This window comes from Rhea americana, unplaced genomic scaffold (genome assembly GCF_003343005.1).
Source record: "Rhea americana isolate MKP2758 unplaced genomic scaffold, rheAme1 scaffold_629, whole genome shotgun sequence".
Lineage (NCBI taxonomy): Eukaryota > Metazoa > Chordata > Aves > Rheiformes > Rheidae > Rhea > Rhea americana.
In genome coordinates this window covers 38,047-55,261 of record NW_028186789.1, presented here as the reverse complement: position 1 = coordinate 55,261, position 17,215 = coordinate 38,047, and the positions used below count along the sequence as shown (strand labels likewise).

General features: G+C 51.4%; 1 protein-coding gene and 1 pseudogene across 1 annotated transcript; both read left to right on the top strand.

Annotated features, from left to right (window-relative positions):
* Positions 1–7,588: 7,588 nt before the first annotated feature.
* On the top strand, positions 7,589–8,506 carry LOC146587007 (olfactory receptor 14C36-like). The gene has a single exon (XM_085320311.1). The coding sequence runs from the start codon at positions 7,589–7,591 to the stop codon at positions 8,504–8,506; it is 918 nt and encodes a 305-aa protein (XP_085176437.1).
* A 2,894-nt stretch (positions 8,507–11,400) lies between these two features.
* Positions 11,401–17,215, top strand: part of LOC146587006 (olfactory receptor 14A16-like) — an 8,477-nt pseudogene continuing 2,662 nt past the window's right edge.

The window sequence follows — 17,215 nt, the reverse complement described above, 5'->3', positions numbered from 1 at the left end:
GCCCAGGACCCACAACTGTTTTTATATTTTACAGTCTCTGCATGACAAACGAGGAAGGAGTTCCCGAATCTCTTACCCTTCATGGAGTGCCACAGGAGCACTGGGAACAAGGAATGGTGGTCTGGGCTGATGGTCTGAGAGCTGCATCTCATTTACCCCCTTGCCCTTGGCTCACCTGTCCAGTCAGGAAGAAAAGGATGCTTTTCCCATTTCATYACCCCAATCGCCTCTCCAATGCATCCCTGATCCTCTGTCTGTCAATGAGTGGCCCAACGTGGCTCTGCTGCCTACTGTCCCCACTCCTCACACTGGAACAGCTCTGAAGSGCAGCAGTGGGGAGGACATGAGCAGTGCCCACCTGCTCCCAGACCTCACAGGGAAGTGAGGGCTCTGCTGTATCCCTAGGGAGACCTGCCTGTGAGGTAGCACATCCCACTGTGACCTCTGTTTGTGTCATCGGGGCCTCAATAGGCCACTGCTATGGAGATGGCACAGCCAGGGAGAGAGCTGGGACATTTCCTCTCATGTGCTACAGAGCAGCCACCTCTCCTCATCCCAGTTATGTTCCCCAAAAAATCTGTTAAATTCTTCAGGAATGTCTCCAGGCAATGCCAAAGGCCCTGGAATCTCTCACATGGGGCACTGGAGAGGTCACTTCTGCAGCCCTGTACCGACAAGTGTCTGCACTGGGGAGACCTGTGCAGTTCCCTGGGGTGTGGGGGTTGGTTTGGAGTTTAGAATTTTTCAAGGACAGGATCCAAGTCATGTGTTTCTGCTGTGGGTTGCTCTTTCTGTAGAAGCAGGCTGTAGGACAATATGGAGCAGGACACAACCTTCTTCCTTGAGGCACCAAAGCAGGCTATTTAGTGTTAAAAGTCCTCAGCTGGGTCTGGGGTGCTTAAGACAGGTATGATACACCAGAAAAGAACAAACATGTCCTTGAGTCCTGTCCTCCAGAGGGTTTTCTTCAKGACRCWGGTGCTTGCTGTGCTCCAAAGTTATGGACAAGGCCAGATAGTAAATCTGGGGAAGTTCTCCCATTTTCCATGAATTTTTGCCCAGCTTTCCTTCTGGCTGGGCATAGGGAGAAATATTTCTCCTCTTCACACTGCAGCTGATCTTTGATTTTCTCAGCATCACCTTGGATCAGAGCTCCTCCCCTGGATACAGTGGCTGGCACCTTGGATCCCCCCAAGCATCCTGGTTCTCTCAAGGGACTGTACAGCCCTGATTCACAGCATCTCCCTCATTTTTGACCCTGRGCTTCTCAGAACATGCCCACATGCTGCAGTGCTGTTGCCCAGGCTCCAGTGCAGAGCCTGTGAAGAAGTGCAGTGCCTCAGGAYCTGCATTTTGKCTCATTCAGACATTTGTGAGGTGACCAGCTCCCGTCTTTGTCACTGCTGGAGTTTGGGAATGGGCCTACAAGCAGCCTGCTTGCTCTTCGTTGTCTTGACACAGACCTTTGTACAGAAGCACAGCCCCATCAAGGTTCACCAAGAGCAGCACTACTCACAGCATGGTCCTGGACCGCATTCCCCCCCACACACACACACCAGGAGCTGCATGACTCTCTCCTCTATTTCCAAATGGCCTGATTAAATGGACAGTTTCTAATATCACCTTTGCAGCACTCTGGCTAGAGGTTGTTACTTCCCATTGTTTCCAAGTTTCCTCCTCCCCTTACTTTTGGTTCATTCAGATACAGAGCTGCTCATTTGCACTTCAGGGAGTTTCAAGCTTGCTCCATCTTTCACTAGTCTGTCCTTTACCAAGTCCTTAATTGTGTTTCTACCTACCATTTCCTTGTGTTCCTTTACAAAAGGATTCTTGTAAGGCTGGACCTTGTGGGAAGTGGACCTCAGTGAAGGCAGCTCGGACTTAGCATACTGTTGAGGAGCGTGATTATTTTTCATGAAACTCTATCATGCTTTATTCTTTGTTTGCAATTAAAAAAAAACACAATGATCTATGTCGAACTCTATGTCTATTTGCAGCTATTTGTCTAAGGAAAATAGATGGAAATCGAGGCATATGAGATGTACAATGCAGTTGCAAACTTCAGTGGAAGCAGTTTAGCTTTAACAAGAGCTATGGAAGTCCCAGGTGACTAGGAGGGCGACAGCAGGGTTGAGGAGATGGAGAGGAAGACTGTCTGAACAACGCCTGAGACACTGCTTTCCCTATGTATCCTGCTTCATTAGGGGACATCCTGGATCTGTATCAACAGGAGAATATTCCTGTCACTTACTCTATAAGTGGAAAATAAAATAATAAAATTTTAAATGCAGAAATACTTTCATATTATTAAAGTCTCCATCTTTCAGCTACACTCCTGAAACCTCTKCARTCAGGCCTACAAGACTATAAGAAAATTATTGGGAAGGACAAAGTTCATCRGGACTTTTTACATTTTAATGTGCYCCGTGTTGTATTTGGTGGTGAGTCTATCAGCCTCGGTTACTGAGAGGAGACTGAACAAAACATTCAAGAAGYCAAAGTCAGAAGCAGAGCCCAAAGTTTCACAGAGCATTAATGGTTCCCACTGAGGACCGTTAGCAAGAAAGTCTCCYCAGGGGCTGATTAGAGCAGAAARTTGGAGGCACTGACTATAGGTAGGCGAAGACAAYGWGCAGGTGACTCTGATGCTGYGTCTAMCCTTGATGTGTTTTATCAAGCAAAATGGCCGAGTATGGACAGCCAGCTCCTGCRRAGGGAGATCCTTTCCYCCATGCGTTGCTCAGGGCTGCTGAGGGGAGCAGTGCACAGGTGGGGRTGTGCAATGCTGACTGCAGGATGGTGATGCGACACCTCCCGGGGTCCCCTGGTGGACAGGGGGACAATGAGGTCTTGCTGTCTCCTCGTAGGTGTCAGTGCCATAGAACAAAGACCTCTGCTCTTTCAGGCTCTTCACCATGCCAATATCCTCAGCTATCTCCACCAGGCTGTCCTACACTGTCCCTTGCCTGCAGCTGGGTGCCTGCAGACTGTGGACATCCAACCTGCTTCCCCATCTTGCTCTCACCTCTCCCTTTACTGATGTCTCCCTGTCCTCACTGGCTGTTCCTTGAAGCACAGAGCCAGGAGCTGATCACAGACTCCCTCTGGATGAGCTTTTCCACAACAGCACTACTTTTTGAGTGACATTGATTCATCTTGATGACTGGTTTGATTGTCACAAGCTGCAGATTTTGACTTTTTCCGCTACTTGTGCTGCTTCCCACTATCAAGAAAAGTGCCTGGGAGACCCACCCTGGGACACATTACTCCAGCTATCACCAACCCAAGGCTGAGTCGAGGAGGAATAATGGCTCCCCTTGTGTGGGTGGCCACACTCCTCCTCATGCAGCCCTTATTCACAATGACTGTGCCTCACTGGCTCATGTAGCGCTTCTCACAACACCCAGGCCCTTCTGTTCAGGGACACTTCTCATATGATAAGGTCCCAACCTGCCCTGAAGCATGGAGTTATCCTTCCAAGGTGCAGGACTTGACCCTTCTCCTTGTAAAACTTCATGAGGTTTCTGTTGGCCCCATCCCCAAGTTTCTCAACGTCCTCCAGAATGAAGCTCAGATATACTAGCTTGTAATGTGTGTGTGCAGAGGGCTCAGGCTGACTTGTGGTGCCTCTAAGAAGGTAACAGCAAGCAGAATTGCAGGACAGCACATGTAATAAAAGGAGGTTCTAGTGTAATGGAATTCCTGCCTGAAATAGGACTTATTAGGGCAATAATCTTGGAAATACCAAGTGAGGGTACAAAGCAAACAAAACCAGGGCCAATGGGGAAGAATAAACATGGGTGGGATGTTTGTATGGGAAGGTATTGTCTCTTGTCCTTGCAGCATGGACCATGATAAATAGCCTTGCTTCGTCTTCTTCAGGGCCTCCTCTTAGGTACTGGAAGGCTTCTATTAGGTCCCTCCAGAGGCATCTCTTCTCCAGGCTGAACAAGCCCTGCTCACTCACAGATCTAGTGCTCCAGCTCTRAGACCACCTTCGGGGYCTTCTGCTGATCTTGCACCCATTTATCACCATCTTTCTAGGTCCAGGGAGCCCCAAAGTGGATGCAGAAGTGTACATTTGCTCTAAAGGAGTGAGTARTAGAGAGGGGTCACCGCTTCCACCAATCTCCAGTCTTTGCTCCTGTTCACAAAGCCCAGGACACCCTTGGCCTTCCTTGCTACCTGGGCACACGATTGTCTCATATTTTCCCTTCTGCCCACCAGGACCCCCAGGTCCTTTTCAGCAGATCTGCTCCATGACAGCCTAGTCCCCGGCCTGTGTCTTTGCAATGTCTTGGTCTGTCCCAGGTGCAAGAACCTGGTATTTATCCTTGCTGAATTTCATGAGATTCCTGGCAACTCATTCCTCCTGCCTGTCCAGGGCCCTCTGTCCCATGCAGACAGGCATTTTTAGTGCACTCTACAGCTTGGGCAAGGAGAATCCCATGTCCTGTGAGTTTGTGGAGTGCATGAGAGGAACCTGAACCACACTCCATCCCTGCGATTTCTCAATGGCATTAGATGTATTGATTCACTCCTGTAAATCAGTCCCTGAAGCATAAGGAAATGCACTCCCTTCTTGTCCCTGAGTACGTGTCCTATCTTCTTATGAGATGGGAGCGAGGCTTTCTAGAATGGGACATTTTCACCTCTCTTGGAAAGCTCCTGTGATGAGACAAACTGCAGTGTTCGACTCAGTTTCTCCCCATGGTTTAGACAGGGACCATTGGTGATTACTTTAGTCTACTTCAGTGGACATTTCTCAGGGATGACCTTGTGGTCTTTCAGCAACTGTCAGCCCTGGAGCCCAAGGTGCATCGTAAGGGTGCACAGCGGAAAGAGGAAGTCATGTCTTCAGCTGATCTTCAGCTATGGAGCTGGATCTGGCTCCTGGGACAACAGGAGCCCATGGCAACCTGGCAGGCTCTACAGAGAGACAGCTGTGTCCAGGAGCAGCTCCTCTTAAAGGAGCAGCAAGACTGAGGGCACTGCCTGCAGGCACCAGCATGAGATGAGCGACTCAGAAACTAAAGAAAGTTGGGAAAGGGAGGACAACTGAGAGCTCCCTGCAGGGTGGAATCTTCACAGCTGTTGACATGGTAAGTCTCTGGCTGCAGGGCCACATTGCTGCTGTGGTTCCTACTGGGTTCTTCTGGAGGTGACACCTTCCATAGCTGAAAGGGTCTCTCAGTTCAGCTCTCCCAGCTTCTGCTGTTTGGAGGAGGTGGTGCTTTAGAGCAGGCATTCACTGCTAAGTGATCAGAGGGACAGGATATCACAGCTACTTCCTTCCAGGGCTGGTGCAGGGATGTGAAGCCAGAGAGTGCATCCAGCTCCACCCAGGGATGTAATTCAGAGCAATATCCCTGCRCCTCAGYMTGCTGTGTRYCYGGTASAGTGACTCTGCTGCCCTTGWGGGTYAGCRCTSAGCCTGTCCAGGAGAMTCCCAAMAGCASTGCAGGGAGAAGCTCTGMRTGGGAGGAGTGAYCCYTGGCAGGGCAGGTTYRTTCTCCTGCTGMGAGGGTGYTGCRTGGGTCAGGGCTGCTCTCAGCTCCAGCTGACCTCCAGGGTATTTCTGAAAGGCCTTTTCTAGAGGACAATCAAGGAAGGGACAGGGGTTACCTTAAAGATAAGTGCTTTCCATTTTCCTACTGTTTGCTAAGTGCTGGCTGGGAAAAGACCTAGGAGAGGAAAAAACAGCTCCCAGGAGGAAAAGCTCCAAGCAGTTAAGATATGATCAGTGAATAAGAGGAAATGAGAAGCATAAATGTTGGCTGTGTTGGGGGTGGAAGGAGAGGAATTTGGAGACCTCCCTGTCATCCCCTTCAATGCAGACACCTTCCTCTAACTAAGTCCCCTGTGTCTCCTCTCCCACCAGCAGAGCCTCTGCCCTCAGGGCCAGGGGTGCAGGGTATGAGCACCCTCCTCAGCAGCCTGAGCTCCAGCAGAGGAGAGGTGCACTTCTCCTGCRATGTGCCTATTTCCCACTATGCAACRRAGGRGTGGGAGCAACTGTCCTGTGATGTTGCCATCTGGGAGGTCGTGTGCTCAGCTGGGTGAARGGAAGGCTTTCCAGACTGCTCGTCTGTCTCTCACTGCTTTCCCTTTGGTAGGAGGGTAACGGTATTCCTTGCTTCTCTACCTCTCTGTGCTGCTCTGGTTCTTGCTCTCATGCTCTACGGGCTGAAGGAGGGAGTTCAGCTGCATTTAGGGCATTGACCCAATGGGTCCTGTGTGGAGCTGTCTTCATAGCAGTTTCATAGCAGGGGCATGTATCCTAGTCCTCTTCCACCTTTCTAGGCAGCAAGACGTCTCGTCTGGTGGGGGAATGATCTGACTCTCCTGTAAGGAGAAGCCCCATCGTTAGCACTCTTGACTGTCTCTCTGGGGAGTCCTGCCAGGCTGCAAGCTGCCCTCCAGAAGACCACAGCTCTCCTGTAACATATGAGGGAGAGCTGAGAGTCCCTGTGCCCTTCATGTGAGTCAGAAACCTCATCAAATGCTCTGAAGAGCACTCTCCACATGTGGGCTGAGAGGGAGGAACTTGGAAATCTTGACTTTGAAACTGAACTCCTCCACTCTCATCTCCATCTTGTTTCTTTCACAGAGTAATTTGAGTGTGACTGTCCTTCACCTGAGAGAGATGTGAACACAGGGCAGTGAGGGGCAAGAGTCATGGACAGACTAGATCCTGTAACTTTGTACAATGTCAACATGAGCCCTTTCTTCCCCTCGGGATATGCAAATAGTCATGCTGAGAGCACCTGTAATGCCAAAGATTTCTACCCCATCAAAGAATGTTCCCATGGTGTGATGGAGACATCTGAAAACTCAGGAAATACAGAAATAGACCCCTCCACTGCAGCCCATTTGCTGGAGAAATTTAGTGTTTTATGCTCACAGTCTTTCCTCAAAACAGGTGGATGTAATCTGCTGTAGGATGTGTACCTCAGAGCAAGTCACTTCCCACTGCCACTAGAGTGCCTGGAGAAGGAGTGAAGATGGTCAGCTGACATGAGGACAGGGTCCATCCCACTGTGACCGAGACATCTGGAAAGTGTTTAGTCAGCTTCTGCCTTCACTGCACTGTTGCTCTCCCTTGGCAGAGTGAGAGCTGGTGTGACTGATCCAGATACAGACAGCCCTGCTCCACAGGGCAAGGTCTGGAGAGATGACTCCCCCACAAGGATCTTCTTTCTCAGAATCAGCTGGCATGAGTGCTGTATTTGTCTCTCACAAAGGAAAAAAGAGAATATTTCCACTGAGTCACTGGACATAGTCCTCGTCACTCAGCTCATGGTGCCCATTCCCAGGTATCCCCACCAAACACACAAAGCACTCTGGCACCTCCATTTGCACCTCTGACCAGAGCAGAGCTGACTCCTGTGGAGCCTATGGACAGACGCCCTGGCACTACATGCTCAACATGAACCAGTGATCAGGAAAGGGCACTGAACGAAGGCAAAGTGGAGAGAGAGTATGGGGGGTTCTCTGAGGAGTGGAGCGGGTTTTGCTCAGAGAAGCCTGTTCTAACTTATCAATGTCTTTTCCCTCTTAGACAGTCCCCTGAACCACGGCAGAGCAAATGTCCAACAGTAGCTTCCTGAATGAGTTCCTCCTACTGCCATTTACAGACACGTGGGACCTGCAGCTCTTGCACTTCTCCCTCTTCCTGGGCATCTACCTGGCTGCCCTCCTGGGGAATGGCCTCATCATCACAGCCATAGCCTGCAACCACTGCCTCCATACCCCCATGTATTTCTTCCTCTTCAATCTCTCCCTCGTTGACATCACCTCCATCTCCACCACTGTCCCCAAATCTATGGCCAATTCCCTCTGGAACACCAAGGCCATTTCCTATTCTGGATGTGCAGCTCAGGTCTTCTTGTATGTATTTTCAGTTGAAGTGGAGTGTTCTCTTCTTACAATCATGGCCTATGACCACTTTGTTGCTGTCTGCAGACCCCTGCACTACTGGACCATCATGGAGAGCAGACCTTGTGTCGAAATGGCAGCAGCTGCCTGGGACAGTGCTTTTCTCAATGCTCTCCTGCAGACTAGAATTGTTTTTTCAATACCTCTCTGCCAAGGCAACACAGTGGACCAGTTCTGTGAAATCCCCCAGATCCTCAAGCTCGCCTGCTCAGAATCCTACCTCAGGGAAGTTGGGCTTATTGTGGTTACTGCCTGCTTAATCTTTGGATGTTTCATTTTCATTGTGCTGTCCTACGTGCAGATCTTCACTGCTGTGCTAAGGATCCCCTCTGAGCAGGGCCGGCACAAAGCCCTTTCCATGTGCCTCCCACACCTGGCTGTGGTCTCCCTGTACATCAGCACTGGCATATTTGTCTATCTGAAGCCCTCCTCTATCTTCTCCCCATCTCTGGACCTAGTGCTGGCTGTTCTGTACTCGGTGGTGCCTCCAGCAGTGAACCCCCTCATCTACAGCATGAGGAACAAGGAGCTCAGAGATGCACTGAACAAACTGATTCAGTGGTACTAGTTCAGAAGATGTAAACTGCCCATCCCCCTTCACAGTTGGCTTCTAATTTCTCTGAAACAGCTCCTGTGCTTTGGATGGTCTCTCTGTGATAATCATGTTTGTGCAGAAGTGTTTGAATTCATCTCCCTTCTCCAGTGGCACGGACTCAGTCTGTCTGGCTGAAATACCTGCTGTAAATGTGTCCGCCACTGTGTCAGACTTGGCTTCACTCAAATAAAACAAGATTTCCTCAGTGCAGTGCTTGAAGTTTGGGCTCTCCTTCCAAAGCTGGAGTCTAAAATGTGCTCAAGGCCTTTCACCTTGAAAGGACCTGTTGCTTTTCCAGGGCCCTCCAGGGTGATGAACTTATCTCAAGGTGATGAGCTTATCGACAATGTGTTAAGAATAAGGACCAGAGTCAGCTCTCATTTGTGGGTGCCCAGTTCTCCTGGAGGTGATGAATGATCAGGCCCTACTACCTCCAGTATGACAGGCTGGGAGACAGAGGCCTGTGCTTCCCGAAGACAGCATGCAGCCCCCAGGAGAGCGCAGGGCATCTCCAGGGGCACCATGTACCTTGGGGTGAGCAGTGAATGGAGCTTCACAAAATCTAGGGCAGTCATCCAAGGTAGAGGGTAAAACCAAGGCTAGTGAGAGCTCTACAATCTGATGAGAAGCAGTGTGGACCCTGCAGGAACAGGGAAGAGAGCCTGGACAGCGCTTCTTGCCACCTTCAATTAAATTCCTGTGTTGTATTAAACCACACACCTGAACACAGCCTGAGGCTTTTGAAATGCCCTGTGATTGCTCAGAGCATCATCCATGGCCACAGACTCCTTGATAGGGGCTGTAAGGTACAATGATGCCTATCTGGCGCGGTCTGCTTCCCATCATGACCAATATGGCCAGTGTGGAGGCAACCTGTGGCCCTGCTGCCCCACAGCCACTTGCTCTGCAGAACAGCACTGGCAGAGCAGCTCAGGGCCTCATGGGGAGGATGGAGGTGGGTCTAGGAATGGCCAGGCAGGCCGGCACAAATGCATCCCCCTGGGAAAGGGCTCTTTGGGACAGGGATATCTCCGGAGAAGAGGAAAGGAGCTGTTATGTGCTGGAAAGGAGGAATAAGTGAGAAAGAGAAATCTGTTTCTCTGCATGTCATCCAATGAGAGGCTGCTGTGTCCCTGGGGCAGCAGGAGCTTCCAGAGGAGCCCCAGGGTGGGGGCTTTTGTGCTGTCCTAGAGAGAGGGGCTGGCACAGTGGACTGCAGGTAGCCTGGGGGTATGGGCTCTCCTGGAGACAAGAAGCAGGGATACAGAGTGCCATTGTCCTCTGCCTGCTTGTGCCACTAGGTCCAGTGCCAGCCCAGAGGCTGATGGGGCAGCTGACACACACCCCTCACCCACTGGAGCTGCTGCACCCACCTCCTGCTCTGCAGCCCCCTGTGGGGACCCCAGCTGCAGGGCCACCCCCAGCCTGGGCTGCTCTGCTGGGTGGGCTGGGGAGAGGGCCGAGGAGGTGAGGAGAGGCAGGGAGAGGCTGGGCTGGGCTGGAGAGGGCCTGGGAGAGGAAAGCACCAACGTCAGCTCAGCTGTGTGAGTGGGAAAAGTGAGGACACATGTCAGGGGGTTTGCGGTACAGAGCCAGCTCTCGTAGAAGGGAACCAAGACATGTTGGACGCAGAAGAGAGGATGGCCAGTCTGCACCCTTGGTTGCATGGGCTGACCAGGGAGGTGCCCCTGGGCCTGCATCACACACTGGCCTCTCGCATCGGCCATTTCCAGCTCTGCCCACGCACCCCAGGTTTCTGGGCACATTTTACTGCGTGGCTGGCTCCGTCCTGCTGGGCTCGTGCCTGTATCAAGAGGAACAAGCAGCCCTGGCTGGCCTTTCTCCCAGCCAGACCCCGGAGGATGACGGTGTGCTATCCCCAATGTGGGACATGGCTGGGGCTGGGGCCAGGTGCTGGGGTGGCTGCCAAAGCAGGGGGGCTGTGGGTGGATGGGTCACTGAGGGCTGTCATGGGGACTGTGCCGGGGGGATTCTCCCCACTCCTGAAGGCCCCACTGCCCTGTGTGGTGCCTGCCTAGCAGGGCCGTGGGGCCACATGTGGGTGCAGGGATGAGGCACAGGTGGAAGCAYGATGCTCCTCACCAYTCCSCTGYRAAAGAGAAGCTCCCAGGAGAGCTCTCCCAGCCCTGCCCCACGAGCTCTTGTCCCTGCCCCAGCCATGCCAGACCAGAGGCTGAGGACCAAGGGATCCTTCAGGCAAAGCTGTGCCAGCCTCGTGGAGCTGGCCCGGAGCACTAGGACAGGTGGGGCGCCTCCCCATATGTCCCCATCCTGCTCGGAGGGTGGAACGGGCAACAGGGAAATGGCCTSKTCCTGCCTGGGCTCAGTGCAGGACTTTGGCATGTTGGATGAATGTGACAGCCACCGCGCTGCAGAAACAYCAGCCACGACCCCTTGCTGCAGTCCCCACTGTCCCCTGCCCCCCTGCCACCCCCATGCTGCTCCATCTCCCATCTCTTCTCCCCACACTGCAAGGACCAGCAGTGCAGTAAGAGCTGGCACAGCCCTGCAGCTACTGCCTGGCCCCTGGCCCTTCCCACCTCCTCCACCAAACATTACATCCGTCTTCAGGAAGGACAAGAAGGAGGATCTGAGGAAGGTCGTGGTGGATATGAAGGTGACCAGCAGTCAGCAGGGTGCTCCTGTAGCAAAGACAGCCACTGTTATAGCAGGTTGTGCTAGCAAGAGTGGAGGCAGCAGGGCAAGTKCAGTGGGACACATAAAAAATCCTGGCAGCTCTGACAAAAAAAAGAGGAGCAAAATAAAGGAAGAGCAGAACTGTCAGACTGCCCATGCTGGAGAGAGTGGTGTGGCCAACAGAGTGCCCAGGTGCTGCAAACACCACGATGAAAACGGCATTTCTGCCCGTTGCCAAGTGGCTGGAGCTAGGTGGGTCCAGGCTTGCTCACGGAGGATTACGACTGAATAGCCTGAGGGTGACTATAAGCTACTTGATGCTTTCTCTGCTCTGCAGTGATACTTCCTGTGGTCCCACCTCAGTCTACCTGAACTCCATTTTTTCCCTTTGTGTAATACATAGATCGAGACTGTGGAGAAAGTGCTGAGTGCAGGGAAATGCCATGGTGATAATCTGGGCAGCCAGGGGAGAGCACTGAGAAAGCAAACGTGTGCACGAGACCTCACAGCAAAGGCCTAGAGAAACCAAGGGACAGGGACCCTCCGGAGCTTCCAAGGATCCCAGCCCTGAGTCATGGGGATGGATATGGCTCCCTCTGCTAATACCATGGGCTCATGACACATCCCACACAGTAAGATAAATCTCTGTGGGAGAGGTGAAGGAAGAAAGTAGAAATGAATCAAAAGAGGGGGAATTCAGGCCAAGAGTCCCTCCAGTAAACATCTGCAAATAGGGGTGGATTTGCTCCCTCTCTGGTAAAGCCATTTCTTCCATGGCCGGCAGAACCTGGGGGAAGGAGAGTCTTTTCCTGACACTCCTTCAGAGATGGAAGGCAGCAGGATTTGAGAGATCCCTTGCAGACAAGAGGGTGTTTCTTGGTGCTGAAAGAAAGATTTTTGTCTGAGACCTTAAAATCCTGGGTGGCTGAAGGCTACAAGATGCCTCCAACGTGTGGCTCACAAAGGAACTGAGTGACATCACAGCCACCACTGAAACACCCTCAGAAGCAGATCCCRTAACATCTGGCCTCARGGAGACCTGCAGTATTTCCCTACTTTTCTCTGTGCACCAAATTTTCCTTTCTAGCTCCTCAGCACTGGGGAGCAGTCTCGACTCTGGAAGTCGTGGGGAAGGCATCAGCGAATGCCAGCCCAACTGCTGCACCCAGAATGTCCTTGTGTTGAAGGAAACCAAGTCCCCAAGGTGCTCCCTCAGCCATCTGGATGGGCACACGTGGGACGTGGCCCTTCCTGGACCTCCCAAGCATGTTGTTTGAGGAAGTGCTGGAAGAACAGGCCDGGCAGGATCCTCATGGCACTGCAGTGGCTGTGGCTGTGACAGTGCCCCTGCACACACTTCCTGGGCCAGGTGTTTGGGGGCCAGCAGTGCTTTTGGGAGTGGTCAAGGATGGTCAAGGAGACCTCAGGCTCTTGTCACCCTCTTGGAGACCAGTTGACTGGTCAAAGGTCTGGCAGGAGGAAGGACCGGCCCCATGGCTCACGAGGGGAAGGTGCTGACACRTGGCTGGGGCCAAGGCCCTGATACCTCCTAGGCCCTCTCCCAGCTCTGAGAAGCCACTGAAGAAGCAGGGAAATCCCAGGAAAAAACCTTCCCCACATCCCTGGGAATCAATGACATGGTCACTTCTGTGTGAGGAGAAGCCAGACCAGGCCAGGGATGTGACTGGAGTTTGTGTTTGCAATGTCACTGCTGCCTGCGCACCTGATAGGCCAACACCTCTCAGGCTTTGGTTCTCATTGGAGGTCACATGTTTCTCTGGAGCTGATAGGCCAGAAGGAGGATCCTGTTTCAGGGAGGTTCTTGTGATGTCACCTCAGTCTCTGCTGCTGAGTGGACAGGAACAGGCCTAATGCTTGGATGTAGGTTGTGAGGTCACTGCTGTCTGAGCACCTGATAGGCCAAAAGAGGGGACACGACTCTGCTGCCGATTGTGAGGTCACTTCCTGATCTGGAGGTTCTGTGCCACCAGCAGCCTCCTGGTTCATGGATGTTCTTGTGTCTCTGCTGCTGCTGCACCAGGAGCAGGTTCATGGCCTCGGTGTAGGCTGTGAGGTCACTTCTGCCTGAGCACYGGAGAGGCCAGCAGCAGGAASAGCATCAGCAGAGCAGCTGTGAGGCCACTTCAGCCCAAGCAGCTGAGCAGCAGCCACGGGGCTGTGAAATGGCTTGGGAGGACACTCCTGTCCCTGAAGATGACGGGCCAGAAATGCGGTGGCCTTGCAGGGCTGTTCCCTGCTGGGCTGGGGCTCTCCAAGGAGGCCTGAGCCACCCCCAGGCTGTGCTGGGCAGTGGGGCTTGTGCTGGGATCCCACTGCCATAGATCCAGTAGGGATTTGGCTGGCCTGTTTGGGACATTTTGGATCCTGAAAGAAATGTAGTGGTGTTGCATTTAGAAATAAACACTTACTAGCTGGTATAAATGAACCTCACACAGCACAGAGCTGCAAAACCACAGTTCCTGCAGTTGTCTGGGTAGTCTGTTACTCTATACAAGTGCTCTGTCATGCAATATGTAAATATAATAAATATATGCGTGCACACATGTGCACACACACATATGAGCATATATGTACACACACACACACACACACACACACACACACACACACACACACATATATGTCTCCACAAATGATCCACAGAAGATTCAGGTGTGTTAATTTAATCCAAGCTATTCCTTAAGTGACTCAGGACCAAGGAAATGTGTTGTCCACACTTTTAGGTAAAAGATCTGCCTGAATTTGTGTAGCCCTCTCTGCTTTTCAGGCTTCCAGGATCGTTAAAACAGCAGTGAATTACATAATGGGAACAAAAGCGAACCAGCATACGAGAAAACTGGAACCAATGTCTGCATTTGCTATCTCGAGGCCACGGAGCTTATGTTAATCTTTTGATAGTTCGGTGTGGAAGTCATTAAAACCCACCCACCACTGCAAAGTGAGGGCAGGTTGTGCCAGGTATTTCTCTCCATTTCTCTTACTGTGCTGGCCAGGAAATCAGCTGACCTACTGAGCTAAGCTATGTCTCCAGGACCTTTGGCTTGAGCCAGCAAAAGTACCCCAGTGCTGTGGTGGCAAAAAGAAATGCTGACAACGATGTTTCAGAACACTACAGCGAGATCACTAGAGAGCTTATCTGCAGTCTGGGTTAGAAGACAGCACACAAGGAAAGACGAAGCCATTGGAATGAAAATGGGTGTCTGGGTGAGGAAGAGATCCCAGCAGGCACATGTTGAGAGAGAAAGCTGTGATATATGCGTTAACTGACCCCTTTCCCTGAGTGCATTTGGCTGGCCAGTGGCCATGTGTGATGTGAGAACCATCCCCTGCCCAGCCAGCATGGTGAGATAGGTGGAACTCCTGGGAAGGAGGTGGCCTGGTTTTAATGTGCTTCCTGTTATTTCTGTTTGCAAATCCACATTTCTTTCAGATTGAAGGACATCAAATGATGATGTTGTGCATGGCCATAGTTTCATTCCAAATTAAACAGTTAGGAGCTTGCTGGCAGCTCAGGGGCCTGGAAGATGCTGGTCATAAATCTCTCTCGATGGCAAGTACTCCTGCTGCTCTCAGTGGGATTCAGACTGTTTTTTTTTTTTTTTTTTTTTTTTTTCTCCTCAGAGCTCTGTAGCTCCCAGGACATGGCTCTGCACCAGCCTGATGGAAGGTTGCGCCCTTCCTCTAGCCTCTTTTGTTTTTTTTTCCTATAACAGTGTAATGCAACTGAATTTTTTTTTGTTTGTTTAAAGAAATGTATTCCTCTTCTTTCATTGTACTTAGGAGGAGTGGTTATATTAACTTCTTGATTAAGATAAACATTTCCTTTAGTTGGGTACATTTACCAAATATAACCAATGCCGCAGCCTGTAATGCTGCATTTGAAGTACTAAAAGCATTTAAAGATTTCCRTTTGCACCTCTGTGTCTTTTTCTTAATGAGAAAGATGAAGCATGAATAGACTTGGTGCTTTCTGTTCCTTTTTACTTCTAGGCAGAAAATGTCTTCTGCTGGTTCACATCCCCATATTATAGCATCTGGACCTTTAGGTGAGGCACCCAAAGAATTAGGTGATCAGGCTCCCATCACAATGTCACCCTGACTCCGGTGCTTACCGAAACACTTGCCTCTCCCATGGAAGAGCTCCACACATGTGAACTGCCCCTTAACACAAAGGACATCCCCYTTCCTCATCTTCTCYCTTGTTCTCTCCTGAAGACCTTCTACCCTACAATTGGTTCCTTTCAGTCATGCGGGCGATCTCACCACACCTTAGTCATTCTAGCAGTGTTTCAGTCAGATTGGTGATGGTGAAACCTGTTATCAAGGGCCAAAGACACAGTGTGCRTGATGGTCCCACTTCAGAGCAGGGACATGCTGGCATGCAAAGCAGGTGGCAATGTTAAGGTGAAAGGATGTTCCCACTAAGAGAGCAAACCCTGCAGTGCCCGAGGCCAGGGAGAAACACAGCTGGGCTGTGCAGGAATGGGTTTACAGCCCAAGCTGACTCTGCAGCATCGTGGGGCCTGTGTCAGAGGTGAACTGATCTCCAGGAAGCACAAGGTGCTACTGAGCAATTCCCAGGCCCTGGAAAGCCCRTGATCCAGCCACTTTGGGGAGATCATTAGCCCAGTCCCTGTTCATATCATCTGGGTGGGTGCGAAGAGGTTCAGGGACAGGAGAGCTAGAAGGGTGTGAGAGTGCCGAGACTGGAGTGGAGACCCTGGTGTGATGTGCCTCCCATTTACACAGCACGATTGGATGTGGACRATACTGACCGTGCCTAARGGCAGAGGTAGGATTCATTTGTTTGGGCACAGGTAGGAAGCCCAAGATGCCCTAGGGCACTTGCCCAGCACACGTGCCAAAGGGGCATGGTTTTCCCGTAGGTGCCACGCTGTATCTGCGAGAAATACACAGTGGTGCTGGACAACCCAGGCATCCGGTATGGACCTGCCAGCCTATTTTACGTCATTAAATCAAGAGTGTGCACTGAATCACATCAGGATTTTGCATTGTAGGGATCGGCTTGTGTCTCAGCTTCGTAGTGAGTGGGGCTCCAGCAGTATTAGACATCCAGTGTCATGGCCAAGGAAATTCCCCACTCGGCCCTACCTCATGCTCCAGAAGGATGTGATTCTCGTAGTTGCTCCATTAGAGCAAACAGATACTTCAACTGTCTCCTTAACTCTTATCTGTCTCTTTAACTCTGTCTCTTTAATTAACACCAGAGGTTTGTGTGTGAGGGACTGACTCCCACCCGCCATCTCCAGTGATTGTAATGGCAGTTCAGACAAGGAGTTCAYAGGCAAACATCTCTGTTGTGCACACTTCTGCTTGGGCAAGGGGAATCCCAYCYTCTCTGTGYYTGTGGAGGTCATGGGAGGSATCTGARTCCCAYTSCAGCYCAGGGRYTTCTAAACARACATGYGATGCCCWGAAAGACTCATCAGAACCAATACCTGAACCATGGCTAAACGAGCTCCCTTCCTGCCCCTTTCCAGGTGTCCKGCCTAGTTAAGAGACRGAACAGGKGCCTCCTGAGTGGGAKATTTCCGTCTCTTGCAGATAACCATTCTCTGATGAAATAAATTGTAATGCTGGAATCAGTCTTCCTTCAGGGCTTAGAGAGGGACCATGGGTGATTATTTCAGGCTGCTTCAGGGACGATTTCCCAAGAGAATRGAGCACAAGGCACAGAGAAATTCCTGTCTCCAGCTGCCCCCTGCTCCTGAGCGGSGCYGGGCTCCTGGGACAGAGGGAGGCCATGGCAACCTGGAAGCATTACTGAGAGAYGGCAGTGTCCAGGAGCAGCTCCTCTGCAAAGAGCAGCAGGGCTCTAGGCTCTAGGCACTGAMTGTGGAYATGAGATGAGAAGTGAAAGGCGGTGTGGAGTGGGAGGCCAGAGGAGAGCTCACTGTGGGAGAAATCTTCACAGCCTTTGACACAGTAAGTCTCTGGCTCCTGGACAACACCACTGACATTCCTGGAGGGGTCTTCTGAACC